We start from the raw sequence: 22,631 nt of genomic DNA on the forward strand, positions 1-22,631 counted from the left end.
ATATGAGAGAGAGAAAATTTGGATCATCAATCTCACCAGAGGTGATTTTTTGTAAGGAACAGGGTAGTATCATTCGGCATTTGGAGTATTCTCGAATGGTGACTTAAATATTCCCTGAATTTCCTTGAAGGAACATAAGGCACTACCCTGGATGAACCCACTTCTGTGAGTCGGGATAACTCCAGCCAAATTGGTTAGACGGTTGACTTGGTAACTAGATTAAAAGTTTGACTGGTTGACCTATTGACCTTCTTGATTTGAGCCAATTAGTTATGGACAAACTAAGCTGATTCTCTTTGTGACCCTTTATCGACAAGGGTCACAAGGCGAGGTGCGCACCCTCTGAATTGAGGCAACGAATGTGAGGCAATTGTAGCCTAGGGTTCTTGAGTGCATCATCGTTAAATTAAATTCTTTAGCCTAGTATTTCACCCCCCCTAATCCTATAAGATATTTTGCATTTAGAAGATTATGCTCCCTTGTCTAAGTTATTGCCTTCCTTATTTGCATTTCATCTTGTTTTATTTCCCCCTTTTTAGTTTGCTCATCTTTGATTATTGCTTGAATCTGTCATTTTTTATTTGCTTAGCTTCTTGAATTGCCCGCTTCCTAACTTGGTACATTTTACACGTATACTATTCTATACATGATAGAACAAACTAATAAGTGAATTGAATATTTTCAAGGCATAGCTCAATTGGTCAACCAATTTAAAATAAGTTCATAAGAAAAGGAATATAAGTAAGTCGAGACACATCCTACGATTTCACATACTCGCTCTCGGATAGTGACTGCAAAACTAATACTCAACACCAAGAACCCAAAATCATTGCAGACAGGAAACAGAAAACAACAAACATATTTCAAATACTTTACTGTAACAGCCATCTAAATTTTGTCCTGGCTGCCAGCCATCTCAATATTTGCATACTACACAAAGCTGATAATTACAGTAGTTCCTTACATCCTTACATTTACATACAAGAACCCCCATATATGGGGCAGTAATTCCCAGATTTGACATTAGTTTCCTGTTTTAGCCCTCCTCCTGCAGGTGAAAGCTTAGCTGGTTCATTTTTTTTACTTGATTTGGGAGATCTATTGCTTTTCAAGAGGAAGATCTCGGGTCTGTTTGTAACCCGCTTGCTCGATTTCAGCTCCTCGCAATTGGCTATATGCCTCTTCCCTCGAAGATGGGATTTTAAATCGTTCTCGCTAGTCGTAGTCACTTGGCACAAAGCACAAGTCCATTCTCTCTGAATTAACATTGAAGAACTTATCATCTCTGGGATAAATTTCTCTTCTGCAGCAATCGCCACGGGGATTCCCTTCACCCGTGGATCTTCAGTTTCTTGTTTCTGCATCTCACCTAAGTTGTCAACTGCCCTTTTGACCTACAACCAAGCCAGGAGAATTGAAGCATGTGCTCCATCTCAACTAAAAACCTAAGCTGATAGTTGGATTGCACATTAATGGTTATATGCTGAACAAGGAGATTGCAATCATGGCTACATGTTCTTGAAGGGGAGCAATGAATCCAACAAAAGACTGAAATTCAAGAAAGCAAATTAAAGTTGCATTATTACCTTAGTTTCCTCAGTTCCTTGTTCTGTTGTCTGTTCCTTGGCTTTGATATGTATAGACTGCATAACACGACAGCAACGTTCGTTGTCAGCAGAGTTCAAGAACACAAACAACGAAACGTTATGTAACTGAAACAGAAAAATCGACAACTGAAGTTCAGGTTTCGATTTGTACTAGGTTACATCCTATGTAATGAAGTTTAATTAATTGTTTCAGAACTGATAAGATAAGAGAGCAGTAACAATAAAGACTCGACAGACATACAAGTTGTTTCTGAGCATAAAGAGCACGGGTAAACTGGGAAAGAATGCAGTGCAGTTTCGCGCCCAACTCTGCATTAACAAGACAATCATAAGCATAACAAGCTCCATCGAATTGCGGTACCACCAACCAGAAAGTGCCCACCAGTTTTATGTAAGGCCACAAAAGGCACCCTGCACTCATAACAAATGGCAGAAACTGTAGTGTTAAGAGTTCTACATCTATAAAATAAGAGAGAACATATGAGTTTATAAGGTCATGGATTAGACTAGCAAATTGGTTGAATTCAATCTTTTTGTGTGATTTGATCCATGTGCATTATAGCTCAGTTGAGTGACTCTAGCCCCCAATCTTTATTTATAACAATAGTGAATGCAAGATCTGAGTAAAAGCAGCTTACCATTTCATTACTCTCAATGTATGCTCAAAGAGAGATAGAATGGATAAAACAGTCCAATATGTGACCAGCTTTCTCATGTGATACTTGGAACCAGTCTCAATTGCCCTGATGGAAGCACACCTGTTTATTCACAAGAAAAATATAGAGATTTTCCAGTTTTAAATCCTATTTCTCAAATAACGATCCTTTTAAAGTAATTTCAGAGTTGTTTTTCGCATAATCATGGTTTTATTATCCTTTAAGATAGAAAGAATTATAAAGACAGACAGAATAAAGAGATAGGGAGATATGAAATGTAAGAAAATATATTATTAGAAATATAAGTTCATCTATACTTTCTCAACCTTTTGTTGCTTCAACCTTTTGAAGCAACAAAAGGTGATTGGCCATCTGGCCGTCTAATTCCTCTCATAATACATTAATACATAGTCTATTATGTACTCTGGTATAACATTACAAATCTGAATTCTAACTAATTCTAATGATATAATAATTCACACTCTAATGTTTCTCTAATCCTAATAATATAATGAGTGTGTTTGGTAAATAGCTGTTAATGGATTAATAGATTTGACTAATTGATATTATTAGCTAATTATAGAAAGATGTTTGGTAAATTAGCTATTAGCTAGCTAATAACGGATTACATGTAAAATGACTTTTTCAAAATGTTAATTGAAAAAATTGTTTTGAACAGCTTTTTAAATTTTAACATTTTAGAACAATAAGCAGGCCCATGTCCTCGCTAAACATGCTTTATGTAATAATAATAATAATAATAATAATAATAATAATAAGAGTAAATACTCAAAATGGTCCCTCAACTATAGCTAAATTCACAAATTGGTCCTCGACTTTCAATTTCAACCAATTAAATCATTAACTTTACAATTTTAACACGATTTGATCCTCCGTCTATTTGACCGTTCGTTGACTGTGATTTTTGAGGATATATATGTAATTTCATGGTCCATCGTCGGCTTTTTAAGGTTCCGGTTGCATTTTCAGACCACACTCTAGTTGAGTTCGTACCAGAGCGAAGAAGACGACGTGTTTCCGAAACGGTGCAACGTCATCTTGGATTCCTGGAGGCCTCCATGTGCTCCGATGAGAGCTGCAGATTCTTCTGGAGATCGTCGATGACGGCGCAGCCGCCGGCGATGATGTAGAATTGCGGCGAATGATGCAGAATCGTGAAATTACATATATATCCTCAAAGATCACGGTCAACAAACGGTCAAATAGATTGAGGATCAAATTGTGTTAAAATTGCAAAGTTAAGAGCTTAATTGGTTGAAATTGAAAGTCGATGACCAATTTGTGAATTTAGCTATAGTCGAGGGACCATTTTGGGTATTTACTCTAATAATAATAAAGATATCAACTTTACTCTTCCGAACAGGATCGGAGAAGGTATTTGAAGAGAAAGCTTACAGAGGATAAGCCAGAGCAAGCATAGGCCTGCAAGCAAGCAGAAGAGAAAGCTCAAAGCAGCAGTTTAGAGTACATTTATACGATTCATATACGTATATATATTGTATAATATATGTATGTACGTATGTATTTATACGCTTTCATGCAGTGCAGACATGAAGAAGACGATGAATTACCAGGAAAGAAAATGAAAACAGAGAAGCCCAAAATTCTGAAGACCCATCTCGAAGAAGATTTCTTCTCTGCTCTTCTTTCGGATTTTCTAAGGTTGTCGTACGATGATGTCTTGAGCTGCCCAGACATGAGCAAGACTGCAAGAGACGACTGAAGGTGATTTTGTTAGGGAGGGGAAATAGGGGTACCGAAAATGTTTCCAACTCTTATTAATAATTACGGAAATACCAGAGGGATTGAGAGAAATGAACAGTGCGTGGGATGCCAACACAAAGGACAATTTTCGGATTTTTAATGCGTTGACGGCTACGCATGCCTTTATCCGACCATCAATAATGAACTTCTTCCTGTGTAGTAAGAGCAACCCATTTGTGATTTTTTTTTTTTTTTTTTTAATGAGATTTAGTAGAAAAAATCACGGACTAATTTTTAAATAAATGAGAACATGAGTTTTTTTAAATCCAAGTTTTTATAAATTGGTTTCTTCTTCATCCTAAAAACCATAGTTCTGAGAAGTAATAAATGAGAGGTTTTGATAGAGAAAGTGCTTCAAAACCCATAATAAAATCCAATCGCGAGAATTGAATTTATTATTTTGTATTTGTAGTAAACCGAAGGAAAAGGAAATTGATTCCTCATAGTGAGATACTCCTATATTTCAAAAGGTATCACTAACCTAAAACACCAAATTTTAAACTAAAAAAACATCTCCAGCATCTTCTTACACCAATTTTTTTTTTTGTTCAACCCATTTGCATCAAATTCTGCACCAAATTTTATTTCATCTAATCTCTAAATCCATTTACACCAAATTCTAGAGTAAATACCCAAAATGGTCCCTCGACTATAGCTAAATTCACAAATTGGTCCTCGACTTTCAATTTCAACCAATTAAGTCCTCAACTTTGTAATTTTGACACGATTTGGTATTCCATCTATTTGACCGTTTATTGACCGTGATCGACGATCTCTAAAAGAACCTTCAGCTCTCGTCGGAGCACGTGGAGGCCTCCAGGATGACGTTGCACTGGTTCGGAAACACGTCGTCTTCTTCGCTCTGGTACGAACTCAACTACATTGAATCCAAAGGGAGGATGAAGAAAGGCGACCGGATTTGGTAGATTGCTTTCGATAGTGGATTCAAGTGTAACAGTGCGGTCTGGAAATGCAACCAGAACCTTAAAAAATCGACGATGGACCATAAAATTACATATATATCCTCAAAGAGACAGAGGACAAAATTGTGTTAAAATTACAAAGTTAAGGACTTAATTGGTTGAAATTGAAAGTCGATGACCAATTTGTGAATTTAGCTATAGTCGAGGGACCATTTTGAATATTTACTCCAAATTCTATTCATACACTAAAATAATGTGTATCCTTATAATTAAAAACTTTAATTTTGTTGCTTTAATTATTTTAATATAAAATATATTTTTGATATAAATAATAATATTTTAAAATAAAATTTATGTTTTTATGCTATTTTTAGACTTGGCCTCCAAGCTTTACAGATCAAACAATCTGGTATATAAAATTATTATATTGTGTGTAGTCCACTTTCTGATTATTATGTGCTCCAAGAATGCAATGATTTGAACACTCAAAGTTAAGATTGAAGAATTTGTGAATCAGAAGAGTCCAGATTTCTCAATATTTGCATACTTCACAAAGCTGAGAATTACAATATAGTTCCATGGACACCCTTAGATTTTACATACAAGCTAAGAACCCCCATATATGGAGCAGTAATTTCCAGAATGCATATGTTTTACTCAATTTCTTTGAGCTTAGATAAGTGTTTTTTACCCATGAAGTGATCCAACAAGCCAGCCTCACATGGAGCCCAAATATTACAAAGATTACAATATAGTTTGTAATCTGTACTAACGGGCGCCTTCTCTTGTTTAGGGGCGTTTGGCCTTGCTGCCTCGTTTTTAACTTGGTATTGAATACCTGTAGCCTTCTCGGGTTTAACATTAGACAAGTGCTTTCTCCCATTCAAATGGGACGCCAAGTCAGCCTCTCTCGAGCACCAAATATTGCAGATGTTGCAATATAGCCTAGGATCTGGTTTGACAATAGTTTCGTGCTTTGATCCTCGTTCAGGTGGTTCGTTTCCCGTCCTAACGCCTGTTTGATTGAGGTTAGACGAGTGCTTTCTCCCCTTCAAGTGGGACGCCATGTCAGCCTCCCTCGAACACCAAATATTACAGATTCTGCAATATAGCCTAGGATCTGCACTCTCACTTGCAGTACCGGTTTTGTGCTTGGATTTGGCTTCTATGGGTGCATGGTTTAATGGCTCGGTTTTTGGTTGATTGGTTGCTTTGGGGGAAGGTGATCCCGGGAGTTTTGTGACCCGTTTGATTGGTTTAAGCTCCGCGATATTGGTTCTATGCCTCATTCCTCCAAGATGGGATTTCAGATTATTCTCACTAGTAGTAGTCACTTGGCACACAGCACAAGTCCATTCTTTCTGAATTAGCTTCGAAGAATTTATCCCCGGGATAATTTTCTCTTCCACCGGGATTCCCTTCACCCATGGAGCTTCAGTTTCTTGTTTTTGCATCTGTCCTATGTTGTCAACTGCACTTTTAACCTACAATCGAGACACGAGATTACAATATCATGGCTACGTGTTCTTGAAGGGGAGCAATGAATCCAATAAAAAGAAGTCACATTGTTACCTTTCTTTCCTCGGGAATTCCTTGTTCTGTTGTCATTTCCACGGCTTTGAACTCTTTAGACTGCAGAAGGCAAGAGATCCACGATTTGTTATCGAGAGAGAGTTAAGGAAAACACAGAATCCAACAGAAAGAACGAAATTAAGAATACGAAGTTGCATTATTACCTTTGTTTCCTCGGTTCCTTGTTCTGTTGTCTGTTCTATAGCTTTGATATCTATAGACTGCATAAGACAATAGCAACATTCATCGTCAGGAGAGTTCAAGAAAGAAAACCACGAAACGTTATGTAACATGAACACCATTGCAAAAGAGGTTATTTGTTTCTGTAACCTAGTACAGAAACAAATAACCACCAGATAAGATCATTAAAAAGAAAGACACAGAATTGACCATACAAGGTGTTTGTGAGCAAAAAACGCGTGGCTAATCTGGGAAAGAATGAAGTGCAGTTTCGCGCCCAAGTCTGCATTAACAAGACAATCATAAGCATAACAAGCGCCATTGAACCGAGGTACCACCAACCAGAAAGTGCCAACCAGTTTCACGTAAGGCCACAGAGGCACCCTGCAGTTGACGATAACATATATAAAACTCACTATTAGATACGGGACATTTTCAAATGTGTTCTGTCTAAACTAAAAGTTCTATAACGTAAAGTATATGTGAGAAGAATACTTCTTGACGGGCCATAAGCAACAAGTGTGCTAATATATATTATGCTAAACACTCAAGGTCAAAGTAGAGTAGAAGCAAATTACCATTCCATTACTCTCAATGTATGCTCAAAGAGGGATACAATGGACAAAACAGTCCAATAGGTCACCAGCTTTCTCATGTGATACTTGGAACCAGTCTCAATTGCCCTGATTGAAGCACACCTGTTTATTCACAAGAAAAATCCCATTTTTTCAAGCCATGATGGATCAATCATCAAATAGGAGGTAAAAATATAGAGATTTTCCCGTTTTAAATCCCATTTCTCAAATAAGGTTCTTCTTTTCGCTCATAACTGACTGACTCAAACCAAGAAAGCCAATAGGAAGATGCTCATAACAGACCAACTCAAACCAAGAAACGCCAATAAGAAGCTTCCATTGAAAGTCAAACTTGTGTTTACCAAGTATATAGTCTGACCAACTTAACTGCCCATATTATCATTGCCATTTCAAACATATAGGGGGATGAATCAAGCCATCAACAATATTAAAGAAAGATGGATCAAATAGGAGGTAAAAATATAGAGATTTTCCCGTTTTAAATCACATTTCTCAAATAAGGATTCTTTTTTCGCCCATAACTGAGCTTCTCAAATTAAGAAAACCAATAGGCCGTTCCCTCAAAGTCAAACTTGTAGTTACCAAATCAATCGATGACCAACTTGGGTTGTCCATATAAAAGTTTGGTGAATCAAGACATCAAGAATATTAAAGAAAGAACAAAACTTTTGGAAGTAAACAAGAAGAACAACCTTTACACATTTCACTTTGCAACACTGCAATAATATACAATCTAAATCAAAATATAATGAAATAAATAATCAAGACTGTAACTTTAACCTTCCAAACAAGAAAAGGAGTTTGAAGAGAAAGCTTACAGAGGATAAGCCAGAGCAAGCATAGGCCTGCAAGCAGAAGAGAAAGCAGTACATTTATACCGTTCATATACGTATATACAGACATCTATACAGTCTCTATAATGTATGTATCCATTTATACAGATTCATGCAGTTCAGAAATGAAGAAGAAGATGAATTACCAGGCAAGAAAATCAATGCAGAGAAGCCCAAATTGTAGAAAACCCATCTGAGAGGTTTCTTTCTCTCGGATTTTCTAAGGACGTTGTACGATGATGTCTTGACTCTTGAGCTGCCCAGACATGGCTAGTCTGCAAGAGACGACTGGGAAAGTGATTTTTGTAGGGAGAGGAAACAGGGGTACCGGAAATGTTCCCGACTCTTACAATAATTTGCGGAAATGCCACGGAGATTGGAGGGAATGAACAGCGCGTGGGGTGCAAACACAGAGGATAATTTTGGGATTTCAATGTGTTGACGGTACACTTGCCCTTTTTCTGATAAATAATAAAAATGAACTTCGTGAGTAAGCAAACTACAGAATCTAGCTGAGTACCCGTACTATCTGTCCGTACAGTTATTTTCATTAGGTTTGATGGATTATATAATGTAATATAATGTAATGGAAAGACAAGAAAATGTATACCACGAAGACAATGTTTGTATTTATAAGTTGTGTAACGCTATTACAACAGAATGGGATTATGATGATAATGATAATAAGACAAGAATGAAGATGGAAATGCCCCAAATGAAGACAAATTATACTTATTTAAAGTAATAAATCTAACAAACTCCACGAAAATAGTGTGACCTATGAGAATAGGTATTCGTCCAACCACCCTTAGAGGCTGACTTTGCGACCGAACACAAACGCTGACCTCGAGGGCTGATCGCGAAGTCCGACCTCGAGGGCCAATCACGGAGGCCGACTAGGGAGGATGACCTTGCCGGTCGAGCCTCTTCGTGGCCTCCGTCTCTAATATCGTAGCGGACCACAGTGGTTGAGCCCGAGTCATGGCCAACCTTGTGGTCAGCTTTGTCCACCTTGGGCCGACCTTGCCCGTGCCGGCTCTCCATCTTCTTTCGGGTTGATTTTCTTCGATCATGATCCATTCTTAATATATCCATCATCAGTCTCTCACTCTCTGAGGTCGTCAGTGAAAGAGAGTACTCCTACTCCGACCTTGATCAACACAGTGTTATCCCCTTCTACATGCCTCATGTTTGCTCCTTAGCTTTTGCATTATGCATACATTGCTCGGCACCGACACGATCATGCCATTGACTTTGGCCGGGTGCTCCATACGGGTGTTCCATAGTTTGCCACGACCGGGCTCCAAGAGCTTGAGCTTCCCACTTTGTTTCGGCCGACCTCAAAGGTCTTGGTTCTTACCCTTGGCCGGGCTTGTGAACTTGAGCTCCCAACTTCGCCTTGATCGAGCTTGAGAACTTGAGCTCCAAACTTTATCTTAGCCGAATTCGAGAGCATGAGTTCTACTCCTCAGCTTGAGCTCCTCGCATTGAGCTCTTCACTTTGAGCTTCCCACCTTTAGCTCCTCAACTCGAGCTCCCAAACTTGACCTCCTCACCTGGCCCTCCATACTTCCACCCGCCATCCTTGTAACCATGGATGAAATAAAGTCACGCCTTCGCCGCAATTATATTGTGTGACTTCCTGATTATTATAGATTTATAATGACCTCGTGCTCCAAGTATGCAATGATTTGAACACTCAAAGTTAGAAAGAAGAAATTGTAAACACAAGAGTCCAGATTTCTCAATATTTGCATACTACACAAAGCTGAGAATAACAGTACTTAGATTTATATACAAGAACCCCCCATAGATGGAGCAGTTATTTTTCAGAATGCATATGTTTTACACCATCAGAATGCCCATTTGTTTGAGCTTAGACAAGTGCTTTCTCCCCTTCAAATGAGCCACTAAAGCAGCCTCGCATGGAGGCCAAATATTACAGAAGCTACAAAATGGTTTAGAATCTGTACTAACACTAGCATTGGCTTTCTGCTTTGATCCTCCTTCTGCAGGGGCATTAGGCTTTGCTGGCTCGTTTTTAACTTGGTTTTCAAGACCTGTTTCCTTCTCTCGTTTTGCTGGTTCATTTGCTATCGTAATGCCCATTTGTTTGAGTTTAGACAAGTGCTTTCTCCCCTTCAAGTGAGCCACTAAAGCAGCCTCGCATGGAGGCCAAATATCACAGAAGCTACAAAATGGTTTAGAAACTGTACTAACACTAGCATTGGTTTTCTGCTTTGATCCTCCTTCTGCAGGGGCATTAGGCTTTGCTGGCTCGTTTTTAACTTGGTTTTCAACACCCGTTGCCTTCTCTGGTTTTGCTGGTTTATTGGCCATCAAAATGCCCATTTGTTTGAGTTTAGACATGTGCTTTCTCGCCTTCAAGTGGGCCACCACGTCAGCCTCCCTCGAAATCCAAATATTACAGATACTGCAATATGGCCTAGGATCTGCACTAACACTTATGCCAGACGTATTCGCTTGGAACTTCTCCTGCTCACCACTGGTTTTGTGCTTCGATTCAGCTTCTGTGGGTGCATAGTTTTCTGGCTCGGTTTTTGGTTGATTTGGAAGACCGGTTGCCTTCTCTGGTTTGACATTGGTTTCCTGGTTTAATCCTCCCCCTGCATGTGCATGCTTTGCTGATTCGTTTTTTACTTGATTTGGAAGATCTGTTGCTTTGGGGGAACAAGATCCCGGGTCATTTATGACCCGTTTGATTGGTTTCAGCTCGGCGCAATTGGTTCTATGCCTCTTCCCTCCGAGATGGGATTTCAAATCATGCTCACTAGTAGTAGTCACTTGGCACACAGCACAAGTCCATTCTCTCTGAATTAGCTTTGAAGAATTTATCCCCGGGATAATTTTCTCTTCTGCAGCGTTAGCCACGGGGATTCCCTTCACCCATGGAGCTTCCGATTCTTGTTTCTGCATCTGTCCTATGTTGTCAACTGCACTTTTAACCTAGAATCAAGACACGAGATTACAATCATGGCTACGTGTTCTTGAAGAGGAGCAATGAATCCAATAAAAAAGACTGAAATTCAGAAAATGATGTCACATATTGTTACCTTTCTTTCCTCGGTAGTTCCTTGTTCTGTCGTCTGTTCCATGGCTTTGAACTCTTTAGACTGCACAAGGCGAGAGAGCCACGATTTGTTATCGAGAGAGAGTTAAGGAAAACACAGAATCCAACAAAAGAATGAAATTAAGAATACGAAGTTGCATTATTACCTTTGTTTCCTCGGTTCCTTGTTCTGTTGTCTGTTCCACGGCTTTGAAATCTTTAGACTGCATAAGGCGACAGCAACATTCGTTGTCGGGAGAATTCAACTGTTCAAGAACACAAACAACGAAACGTTAACACCATTGCAGAGGTCATACTAATTCAGGTTTCTGTACTAGGTTACATCCTATGTAAATCCAGTAACATAATTAAAAAAGAAAGACACAAAATTGCCCATACAAGGTGTTTGTGAGCAAAAAACGCGTGGCTAATCTGGGAAAGAATGCAGTGCAGTTTCGCGCCCAAGTCTGCATTAACAAGACAGTCATAAGCATAACAAGCGCCACTGAACCGAGGTACCACCAACTAGAAAGTGCCAACCAGTTTCATGTAAGGCCACAGAGGCACCCTGCAGTCATAACAAATGGCAGAAAACAGTAGTGAATGCTAGATGAACAGACCTAATCACTCTTCCTTCCTCAATGTTAACGAAAACATATATAAAACTCACTATTAGATACGGGACATTGTTAGATATGTTCTGTCTAAACTAAAAGTTATATAACATGTGTGCGGGCAGAATACTTCTTGACGGGCCATAAACAACACGGGTGTTCATATATATTATGCTAAACACTTAAGATCTAAGTAGAGTAAAAGCAAATTACCATTCCATTACTCTCAATGTATGCTCAAAGAGAGACACAATGGACAAAACAGTCCAATATGTGACCAGCTTTCTCATGTGATACTTGGAACCAGTCTCAATTGCCCTGATTGAAGCACACCTGTTTATTCACAAGAAAAATCCCATTTTTTTCAAGCCATGATGGATCAAATAGGAGGTAAAAATATAGAGATTTTCCCCTCTTTAAATCCCATTTCCCAAATAAGGGTTCTTTTTTTTTTTTTTTTCGCTCATAACTAACCGACTCAAACCAAGAAAATCAATAAGAAACTTGCATGGAAAGTCAAACTTGTGTTTACCAAGTAAACAGCCCGACCAACTTAGGTGGCCATATTATCATTGCCATTTCAAACATAATAGGAGGATGAATCAAGCCATCAACAATATTAAAGAAAGAACAACAACCTTTACACATTTCACTTTGAAACACTGCAATAATATACAATCTAAATCAAAATATAATGAAATAAATAACCAAGGCTGCAACTTTAATCTTCCAAACGAGAGAAGGAGTTTGAAGAGAAAGCTTACAGAGGATAAGCCAGAGCAAGCATAGGCCTGCAAGCAAGCAGAAGAGAAAGCATACATTTATACGGTTCATATACGTATATACAAACATCTATAATCGCTATAATGTATGTGTGTGTGTGCATTTATACAGATTCATGCAGTTCATGATCAGAAATGAAGAAGATGATGGATTACCAGGCAAGAAAATCAATGCAGAGAAGCCCAAATTTTAGAAGACCCATCTCAGAGATTTCTTCTCTGCTCTTGAGCTGCCCAGACATGGCAAGACTGCAAGAGACGACTGGAAAAGTGAGTTTTGTAGGGAGAGGAAATAGGGGTACCGAAAATGTTCCCAACTATTACAATAATTGCGGAAATGCCACGTAGATTGGAGGAAATGAACCGCGCGTGGGGTGCAAACACAAAGTACAATTTTGGGATTTTAATGTGTTGACGGACTGACGGTAAACTTGCCTTTTAAGTTTTATTCGATAGTTATTTCATTAGGTGCCGCATGGACTTAACTTTTTTTTTTTAATCTTCAAAAAAAAAAAGTGCCTAACTCAAGTGGTAAAAATTCTTCAATTTCGCACAACACTGAATACCCAAAATAGAAAGACACATTTAATGAGTCTTTTTGTAAAAATTAAAGACAATTTTATCAATCATATACTTGTAACTTGGTTAAACTCCCAAATCATAACAAAACATATTTTAATTAAGATTTGATTTTTAAAGTAACCCGCATGTGTCATCCACTACTAACCTTAAAGATGAAAAGACTAATTATCTATCTAAAAAAAGTTCTACTAGATATAGATGAATATAAAGAATCTAAATACATTAATACATATATATGACGTAACTTATATTCAAGCGAGATACCATAATTGATTCAAGAGATTCTTTCCCTCTCAATTTAGCTATAGTGAAACTTTCACTTTTAAAAAATCAAAATCCATTACAGAAGCTGGCATATCTCACCAAATATACATACTATATTTAGATGTTCTACAAAAATAATGAGTACACATTTTTAACACATAAAATATTAATTATATTTAAAATTAACATTTAAAAAATGCCAACATTTTGAAATTATAGGAAACAACATTAAAATTTAAAAAACAAAAACAGAAGAGAGCAAGCAATATAAAATAGAACAGGAAGTAATTATCCAGTATGTCTTTACTGAAAATGAAACCAAAGACACCATGGATAATGGTCCATTTCACATCCGAAATCGTATAAACTTATTCAGAGAAATTTTTATGAAGATTGTATAATAGTAGCATAAAATGCCCCATAATCATGGAGGGAAATTTCATAGCAGTTCGATTATCAGAACAGCAGTAAAAAAGCTTCAGGCTTAGGCATTCAGCATTGAGTTCCTTCTGCACTCGGTCAGCATATCCATGTAGAATTGGCACTTGCCAATGTCATTTCCGGAGCTATTCAAGCACTGCAAAGGAAATTGTTGCGAAACAAATGTGAAAAATCTTTTAGCGATAAGGAATCATTATGGAAACTTTGTAAGTGTACGAAAGAATAAAGCGCTATGTAGCATACAAACACAGGTAACAGTGAAAGAAAAAGAGGAAATTCGGCTTACATCTTGGAAAGCCTTAGTATGCATGCCGCAAGCATCAGAGCCAACACTGTTGGTTGAGGGTGCTTGAGCATCGGGTGCTGGACCTCCGACCATTTCATGCTGAACGGTGCGAGGACCCATGACGGCATCAACAGCCCTATGTGCCACAGCACTTCCAGTACCAAAAGCCACACCTGTGAAACAGCGGAAAACAGATGGAGGGGAGTCCAATCTTAAGGATATTTTCATCAGCAAAAGATAAAATATATAGACAAATGGGAGTATCAAATCACCTTGAGCTATGGTTGATCCTATGTTTCCAAGCATAGATCCCCCACCACTGCTTTGGACAGGAGCTGGGGGCGGGGCATGGCTTACTGCAACAACAAAACAATGAAAGACTTAAGTACCTCGAGAGGGAGAATACCAAATTTACTCAGACATACAGAAATAAATAAGGATGAACAATTAAAACCAGATGGAAGAATATTGCAAAAGAGCAATACCAGGAGCTGGAGGTGGAGCTCGACGAGGAGCAGGACGTGGGGCAGATCTTCCTGAATCACAAATTATGAGACATATCAATCAGGTTAAGAGTACTAAAATGCAAAGTGCAGACATATCAATAGAATAAGAACAAGCTGGAAGCCAAAAACCCATATATGAGTTTACAATTATGAAATCAAAACGGAAATACTAATCCCATATATGAGATTAATTTTTTGAGAAAAAATAACAATCTCTCCATCAAACAATAACCTAGTATTTCTTCTCCTAAAAGATTAAATCCCCAACCCCAAGGGCCCCACACCCCAGCCCGACATAGCATTTGGGAGGATATAAATCACGGCGGTGACTCAATGGCTCAATGATAGGGCCAAATGCCGGTGCGAACAAGGGATCTGCCACGGCAGCAGCCGCCAAGGTTCAAACGTCTTTTCTCCCAAATACTGAACCATTGAGCTAAGCCCATACTGAACCTAGTATTTCTACTTCTACAAAATGGAACAAGTTTTTTTGCCCTCACTTGGGGAGGCATCAACACAGGGTTTCAAACTTTCAGTTCCTCACATGTCCATACTCCATTTCTGGCAATACATGGCTCAATTAATAAGATTTTGGGTGATGTAATGAAGGGCATAAAAGGCATAAAGCATACAGGCTGTGCAAAACTATCTATAATTGTTTGAAAAATGATACTGTAGCACTCCATATTAGATGCATCTTAAACTTAAAGCTAGACAATGTAAAAGGAAAAAGGGCATAACAGATCTACTTCAATGTCAATGAATACCTAAGCCCTAACCAATACAGAAGACGAAGAAAAAGGCCAATCCACACTCAATACCGACTATCAAAGCTCAAAACATTCAACACGATTTCTATCATCGAACGAAACCTAGTCCAAAACTACAATGCGGAAATCGCATGTAATGCTAGAAATCCAAATAGTAGATATGCAGGCATACAAATAGATGAATGAGAATGTAGATTAAACAATAGATTACCACCAGAGCTCCGGCGAGGCATGTTTTCAGAGATAGAGGCGGCGCAACCAAGAGAGACACCGAGGAAAGACGATGAGATACGAGGCTTTTTCAAGTCCACAAGAACCCTAGAAAATGGTAAAGTAAAGCGTGACGCTTTATATACAGCTACGTAGCAAAGCCTTGATCGCGAAACGAGATCGTTAACCAATCAGCGATGAGGTCTACGTAGGAAAACTGGACTTGACATTACTGTATAACTGCAGAATAGTCAAATTATTATTTTTCACTTCTGCCCCCAATAATGTTCTTTAATTGAAACTTTGGTCATATTTTGTAACATAGTTAGTTTATCAGTCAATTTTAATTTATTTAATTATAATTAATTATTTGATTTGGTTAAATAATCCATATAAATATTTAATTAATTAGTTTTATATAACCGTTTATTACTCCAAGACGCTAAAATTCAAACAGTTGCTCAAAGCATCTTCTTCGATCAGTTTTTTTAGAAAAGCATTTTGCATGTAATCAATGAATAGCTAATTTACAACTAACATGGTTGGTGTTGTGGTTCAACACCTCGTCCCTTAAGTATGAGATTAGGGGTTTGATCCCCATCCATGTGAATAGAATAGCCAATCCCCAACCACTTAGTGTGTTGACGGTAGGGACAAAATAAGTTTTTTTTTTTTTTTTGAAAACCAAATAACCATTTCATTAATTCAAATCAACATACAGATCGTTAACAATAAAATACGGAGGAGAAGATACCCACTCCTGAAGTACAGACATAGAACAGGCTTCCCTAGCAAGGCAATGGGCAACTCTGTTCGCAGTATGGTAAATATGAGAGATAGCTACGCCAGTAAGTGAGCGAAGCATATCTTTAACATCAAGAAGCACTAAGTCACAAGAAAACACACCACTATCTTAGTTAAGACTCTGGGTAACCTGGAGCGCGTCGCACTCAATTTGCACATGATGAAAGTCCTTCCTCTTAATCCAACTCAACGCTTCCCTAATGGCCATAGCCTCTGCCTCCTTTGCTGTGAAAGCTCCACTGCTGGGTATACTAGAGGCCACCACAAACTGACCATGGTCGTCCCTCAACACCCACCCCAACCCCATCCTAATGTTATTCTTATGAACCGCGGCATCGGTATTCAACTTGAGGTAACCTGGCATGGGTTTTTCCCATCTCTGGAACGAAGTCAATCTTGGGCTGGGGATGGCGGCGGAAGTCTCAAAGGATGCGTTCCAATCAGCAATAAAGTATTTCATGCTCTCCACAAGGCATCTGCTAGGCGTGCTCTTATTGTTCCAAATTTTGTCATTCCTTGCTAACCAAATTTTCCAGCATAACATGAACAGAAGGCGACACTGCTCCACATCCAACAAAGACAAGTGAAGCTCAACCCACTGTTCAAAGACAGAGCAAGAAATAAGATCAATTGTAAGGCCACTAAGGTCCCAGCATTCCTTCGCATACGCACAATTGATAAACAAGTGGTCGGTAAACTCATCAGCAGATTGACAAAGAGAGCATGTTGGCTGGCAATCTACACGTCTGGAGCGCAAACTGTCAGCAGTTGGGAGACATCCTGTGCAAGCTTGCCAGATAAAAACTTTGACTTTCCTTGGGATATTGAGTTTCCACATGCTGGACCATTTCTTTTTAAGGTTAGGATCATATTGCGGAGAGATGGCTTTGTAACAACCTTTAACAGTGAAGGATCCTTTCTGATCATCGTTCCATATTAACTTGTCACTCCTGCTGGACAGAGGGAGTGGAATACTAAGAATAAGATTCACATCCCGTTCCTCAAAAATGTCGCGGATAACGGCTTCGTCCCATCACGGACTGTCCTCCCTGATTAGGGCCGAAACAGATGCATTCTCAAGCATGGGAAAGGGTAGTGTCTGTACCATAGCATCAGTAGTACTTGGAAACCACTTATCCCCCCAAATTTGAACCGACTTACCGTATCCAATTCTCCACCTGCAGTGTCTACGAATGATATCCTGAGTTTGGACCATGCTGCTCCAGATGAAAGAAGGGCTGCCACCTTTCTTGGCTTCCAGAAAAGAGCAATTAGGGAAGTATTTGGCTTTGTAAACTCTTGCCACTAAGGAAGAGGGGTTCTGCAGCATTCTCCAAGATTGTTTAGATATCATTGCCAGATTGAAATCCCTCAGGTTTCTAAAGTTGAGACCACCCCACTCTTTAGGATAAGTAAGGTACTTCCAATGCTTCTAATTGATGCCCCTTCTGCCATTGCATTCACCTCTCCACCAGAAAGAATTCATGATTCTTTCAATCTGCCATTGCATTCACCTCTCCACCAGAAAGAATTCATGATTCTTTCAATATCTTGAATAGCCTCACTAAACTTAAAATGGTGAAAAGAGGTTGGTATTTATTTTGATCCACTATCTAATTTAACACATCATTTTGACTTTTGATGATAATGAACAACTTTAATCTCTATATCTATCTTTACTTTAATCATTATATCACTAAAATTTTGTTTAATATTTCAAACTTTAATATTGATAAATATTCAATTATTAAATACGTAAAATCACCATATGTGATATATACAAAGTACATTTTTAACTAGTAGTAGTGAAATCAAAATAATTTAAATGTTTCAATTATACAATCCAACTTTTATCTCTCTAGCTAATTGAGTAACCATTTCAACCTTTCCCTGCGCCAAACATTTCCTAAAAATTTAGATTATATTATTATTATATTATATTAACACAAGGCCGTTTTAGTCTTTATATCACTTTTTCTATTTTCATTTCCAAAAATTATATTCCTCCACACAGAACAATGTATTTAAATTCATATTTTATTCTCACTTTATTTTTTTCGTACCAATTCTCTTATAATTCATTCTTCCCAACCAAATGCCCGTTATATCCTCCTTTTCTCATATCCTTGTTTACTCATTTATAGCTATAGATTCTTTTATTTTGAAGAGCCATATATGAACGTGTGAACCTTATAGATCTTCTCCGATCTCAAACATACACTGATATACCCAACAGTCTTAACACTTCTTCTTCTTTTATTTTGAAGACCCAAATATGAACACGTGAATCTTATGGATTCTTGTCGTTTTCAAACCAGCTCATAGCCGCCGGCCTGCCCCACCTCCCTCTGATCTACAAGACAACACAAGAAGACTTATGAGGATATATAGAGGGAGGGAGGGAGGAAGAAGAAGGCCGGCCGGGGCGACAGAAATGTCGGAAACTAACCCGACGAGAAGTCCGGAGTTAACGGCGGAGAGATGCAGCATACGAAGTATAGAATCGAAGTGCGGTTTCGGCTGTAACACATGCGAGAAGGCATCCGCTATAACAGAACAGAACAGAACATGACAGAAATGTTTCGTTGTTTTTGTCAGATTTGATAATTTGCAGCAACGTAACTTCATTGTCGCTGTCTGATCTGGTTTTAGCAGGTGCCTTCTTGTATATGTTGCAACTGATGAAACCGGCGCTTTGGTTTTCATGCTTTGTGCCGATCTCTGCGCCACTAATTCCGGCATTCTCGTCGGAACCTACGTCGTACGTGATGATTCTCTCGATCTCAGCTCGCAGATCTCTCAGCTCGTATCCTCGTCTTGTATCGATCCGGCAGAGCAATTAATCTACGAGGCTGCAACAGATCTGAAGTCAACGTGCGGCTACTGTCGGCGTCGTCGGACGTGCAGCCGTCCAGGTAGGCCGGCGTTTCCGCAACGCGAATCTCAGTACTGCCAGTTTTATGATTGCTACATTTTACAACAAATCTTGTCCGGTCCGATGCGGCTATACGCCATGTTAGGGGAGAAACAGTTTGTTTTGACCAAAGCTAAGTATCGCACGGATTTTCTAATTTTAGTATTCTGTTGAATATTTTACCTATTTATTATGCCCATAATGGTTCCTGTGTATTGTTCAGGTGTTAGCGCTGGTATTGTTGGATTTGGTAGTGGATGAATAATTAATGTCTTTTTTATCTGTTATATATCGATTAAGTTTTAGATGTGTAACTATATTGATCAATTGTCATTTTTGTATGTCATTCATTGAGTTTTAGGTGTGTAACTATATTGTGTAAAATTGTCCTCTTTGATTGTTATTGATCAAGTTTTAGGTGAGCAACTATATTGTTTAAGGTCTAGCTTTAGTATTTTTAGATATGGTCGTAGATGACCAATCAACGGCCCTTTATATGTCATCGAACAAGTTTTAAGTGTGTGTAACTATATTGGTGGATGACAAATCAACAGTCCTCTTTATCTGTCATGGATCAAGTTTTAGGTATGCAATGCAATTATATTGTTCAAGATATAGTTTTAGTATTCTTGGATATGATCGTGGATGACTAATCAACAATCCTCTTTATTTGTCACCAATCAAGTTTTAAGTGTGCAATTAAACAACTGTCATTTTATCTTTATTGTCCTTGATCAAGTTTTAGGTGTGCAACGGTACTATATTGTAAACAGTCATTTTTATCTATCTTCAATCAAGTTTCAAGTATGTAATCTTCGCTTGCTTTTAGCGAGGCCTCCACTCCCACACAAAGAGACTTGGTACATTGTTAGGAGACAATAGCCTCCGCGAGGTCCCCTCCCTATGATTTTTTTAAGAGACTTGGTGCATTGTTTTTAGAGTTACTTTATTTTAAATAGAGCCCCTATGACCAATATTTTTCATTAAATAGATTGTGTGGGTGAAAATTGATGAACAATTCTTGTTCCAGATTAGATGTTATCTTACGATGAGGAGACACAACTTACACGCGCAATTTTCATCCGAATTTTATTTCGAGTTCATCATAATTGTACAATGTATTCAAACCAAGTTTAAACTTTAGCCCCTCTCTCTATCATCTTCAAATGTATAAAAATGACTCATTGGCAAAAGTGTAATTCATATAGTCCCACATCAGTTAATTCCACAAAAAATTGTAAAGTAATATATTAAGGTATAGTTAACATTTCACTCTTTAGCTAACTTGAAGGCTTACTCGGTGCCCACAAGTCTAGTACAGTATTGGCCCAGCGGAGGGATGACCTAGGTTAAAAATCTCTTGTGAGATCATATTAACATATATTTTTACAAATTAACTAGGTTAGCAAGTATCTCAGTTAATACTCATGGATCTTTATCTATCATCGATCAAGTTTTAGGTGTGCAACTATATTGATCAACTATCTCTTTGTCCTAGTTATCTTTATCTATCATCGATCAAGTTTTAGGTGTGCAACTATATTGATCAACTATCTCTTTGTCCGTCATCGGACAAGCTTTAGATGTGCAACTATATTGTTCAAGGTCTAGCTTTAGTATTGTTGGATAGGGCCATGGATGACTAATCAACGGTCCTCTTAATCTTTCATCGATCAATTTTTAAGTGTGCAACTATATTGTTCAAAGTCTAGCTTTAGTATTGTTGGATATGGTCATGAATGACTAATCAACGATTCTCTTTATCTATCATCAATCAAATTAGGTATGCGCATCTTTGTTTATCATCGATCAAGTTTTATGTGTGCAACTATATTGTTCAAGGTATATCTTTAGTATTATTGGATGTGATCGTTGATGACTAATCAATATTTCCTTTATCTTTATTGTCCTTTTGATCAAATTTCAAATGCGCAACGAAATTGTAAACATCCATCTTTATCCGTTATCGACCAAAATTCAAGTGTATTTTCTTCGCTTGCTTTTAGCAAGGTCTCCACCCCCAACAATTTGCATAGCATGTGGAAACCCAAAACATTTGGTCAATGTGAACGGAACACTACCTACCTACTCATATAGACACTACATGACTAGTGCATACTTGAATTTAATATAATATTTGTAGCTATGTTAGGTTAAATTTAATCTTGAAAGTTGCGCACTTGCAAAGTGACATGACATATTGAAAAGCGAAAAAAATAAATAAATACATAGTGACATGATTTGCAAACTTGCTACTGCTGCAAGTTTGCAAACTGACAACCGCAATAGGTTGTTACGTCAACCTTTTGTACTTTTTTTTTGTTTATTTATTTTATTTTGCTTCAACCTTTTGTACTTTTTTTGTTTATTTATTTATTTGTTTGATTTTGGTGCGATGTGAAATTAGAGTCATTTTTAAAAGTGAGAGAGTAGAGAAAATAGTAAATAAATTACAAATTTGATGATGTGAAAGTAGAATAATTTTTAAAAGTGAGAGAGTATTGTAGAGATAAATTTAACCTTAATCATTATTTGGTTGACATTAATAAATAATAATTAGCAATACTTTACATTAAAGGGTTCTAAATTGTATAAAATTTCGATAGGATCAAAGGTACTTGGTGAATTTTAAAAAAATAAAAGAAGAAGAAGAAGAGAGACATGGTGCATTATTTGTAGAGTTAATTTATGTTAAATAGACCCCACTAAAATTGATCAGTATTGTTCATAAAATAGATTATATGGGTGAAGATTAATGACAATTCTTGTTATCTGAGGAGTGAGGAAACACAACTTACACGGACAAGTTTCTTCCGGATTTTATTTCATGTTCATCATGATTGTACAATGCATTCATATTCTGCGACTATTATGATAAAGTACTCCATATCAAACTTGTATTAGGAAGAGTTATAAGTATACCTAAGAAAGCGTTTGATTCACGAAATGTTAGATTATCTTAGGAAATACTAGATTATTATTAGAATGTTAGATTGATATATATGTTTGATTAAAATTAATGTATTTAATATAAACAAATTTGGTTTATGGATTATCTTTTATGTTATACTTTTTTTTTTTTTTACTTTATTACCCTTAGCATATTTTCATATATTTTGATAAACTAAAATTAAAATAAATAAATAAGACAATGGTAACATATATTAGTAATGTCATAAAAATAATTAACTAAGAATTTGAACTTGATAAACAAAATTACCTTATAAGTTAACATG

The 22,631-nt window shown here is 37.5% G+C and overlaps 2 protein-coding genes and 1 long non-coding RNA gene across 10 annotated transcripts; 1 reads left to right on the forward strand and 2 right to left on the reverse strand.

Moving 5' to 3' along the window:
* Positions 1 to 845: 845 nt before the first annotated feature.
* LOC109168593 (HVA22-like protein e) lies at positions 846 to 13,044 on the reverse strand. Of its 8 annotated transcripts, none has more exons than XM_019317664.1 (8): positions 12,775 to 12,845; positions 12,601 to 12,627; positions 12,050 to 12,169; positions 11,622 to 11,790; positions 11,390 to 11,446; positions 11,227 to 11,286; positions 10,739 to 11,119; positions 9,875 to 10,462 (listed from the first exon to the last, which is right to left on the reverse strand). In XM_019317664.1, exons 6-8 carry the CDS (start codon positions 11,266 to 11,268, stop codon positions 9,998 to 10,000), a joined length of 888 nt encoding a protein of 295 aa, XP_019173209.1. In that variant the 5' UTR covers positions 11,269 to 11,286; positions 11,390 to 11,446; positions 11,622 to 11,790; positions 12,050 to 12,169; positions 12,601 to 12,627; positions 12,775 to 12,845; the 3' UTR covers positions 9,875 to 9,997. The 8 variants fall into 8 exon arrangements, with proteins under 8 accessions (XP_019173216.1, XP_019173217.1, XP_019173200.1 ...); XM_019317648.1 differs by having other exon boundaries at positions 11,390 to 11,488; XM_019317671.1 differs by lacking the exons at positions 9,875 to 10,462; positions 10,739 to 11,119; positions 11,227 to 11,286; ... (3 more) ...; positions 12,601 to 12,627; positions 12,775 to 12,845 and adding exons at positions 846 to 1,394; positions 1,587 to 1,712; positions 1,849 to 1,916; ... (2 more) ...; positions 3,680 to 3,706; positions 3,856 to 4,104.
* A 688-nt stretch (positions 13,045 to 13,732) lies between these two features.
* Positions 13,733 to 15,790, reverse strand: LOC109168719 (coiled-coil-helix-coiled-coil-helix domain-containing protein 10, mitochondrial-like). The gene is made up of 5 exons (XM_019317704.1): positions 15,682 to 15,790; positions 14,677 to 14,727; positions 14,464 to 14,547; positions 14,192 to 14,364; positions 13,733 to 14,041 (listed from the first exon to the last, which is right to left on the reverse strand). Exons 1-5 carry the CDS (start codon positions 15,698 to 15,700, stop codon positions 13,949 to 13,951), a joined length of 420 nt encoding a protein of 139 aa, XP_019173249.1. The 5' UTR covers positions 15,701 to 15,790; the 3' UTR covers positions 13,733 to 13,948.
* A 2,962-nt stretch (positions 15,791 to 18,752) lies between these two features.
* LOC109168727 lies at positions 18,753 to 21,183 on the forward strand. Its single transcript, XR_002052120.1, has 2 exons — positions 18,753 to 19,813; positions 20,979 to 21,183. It is a non-coding gene; the product is annotated as an uncharacterized LOC109168727 (long non-coding RNA).
* Positions 21,184 to 22,631: the final 1,448 nt, after the last annotated feature.

Source organism: Ipomoea nil, unplaced genomic scaffold, assembly GCF_001879475.1.
Source record: "Ipomoea nil cultivar Tokyo-kokei standard unplaced genomic scaffold, Asagao_1.1 scaffold0317, whole genome shotgun sequence".
NCBI lineage: Eukaryota > Viridiplantae > Streptophyta > Magnoliopsida > Solanales > Convolvulaceae > Ipomoea > Ipomoea nil.

Bases quoted from the DNA above. Each gene is read 5' to 3' on its own strand.
- LOC109168719 (XM_019317704.1), bottom strand. The intron at 14,548-14,676 runs GTATTGCTCTTT...TTGTTGTTGCAG, and splicing joins AGCTCCACCTCCAGCTCCTG to TAAGCCATGCCCCGCCCCCA. The intron at 14,042-14,191 runs GTAAGCCGAATT...TTTCCTTTGCAG, and splicing joins ATACTAAGGCTTTCCAAGAT to TGCTTGAATAGCTCCGGAAA.
- LOC109168593 (XM_019317648.1), bottom strand. From the start codon at position 11,452: ATGCAGTCTAAAGATTTCAAAGCCGTGGAACAGACAACAGAACAAGGA. The intron at 11,287-11,389 runs GTAATAATGCAA...CGCCTTGTGCAG, and splicing joins AAGGAACCGAGGAAACAAAG to TCTAAAGAGTTCAAAGCCAT. The intron at 10,463-10,738 runs GCAACCGGTCTT...AAACCAGAGAAG, and splicing joins CCAATGTCAAACCAGAGAAG to GCAACGGGTGTTGAAAACCA.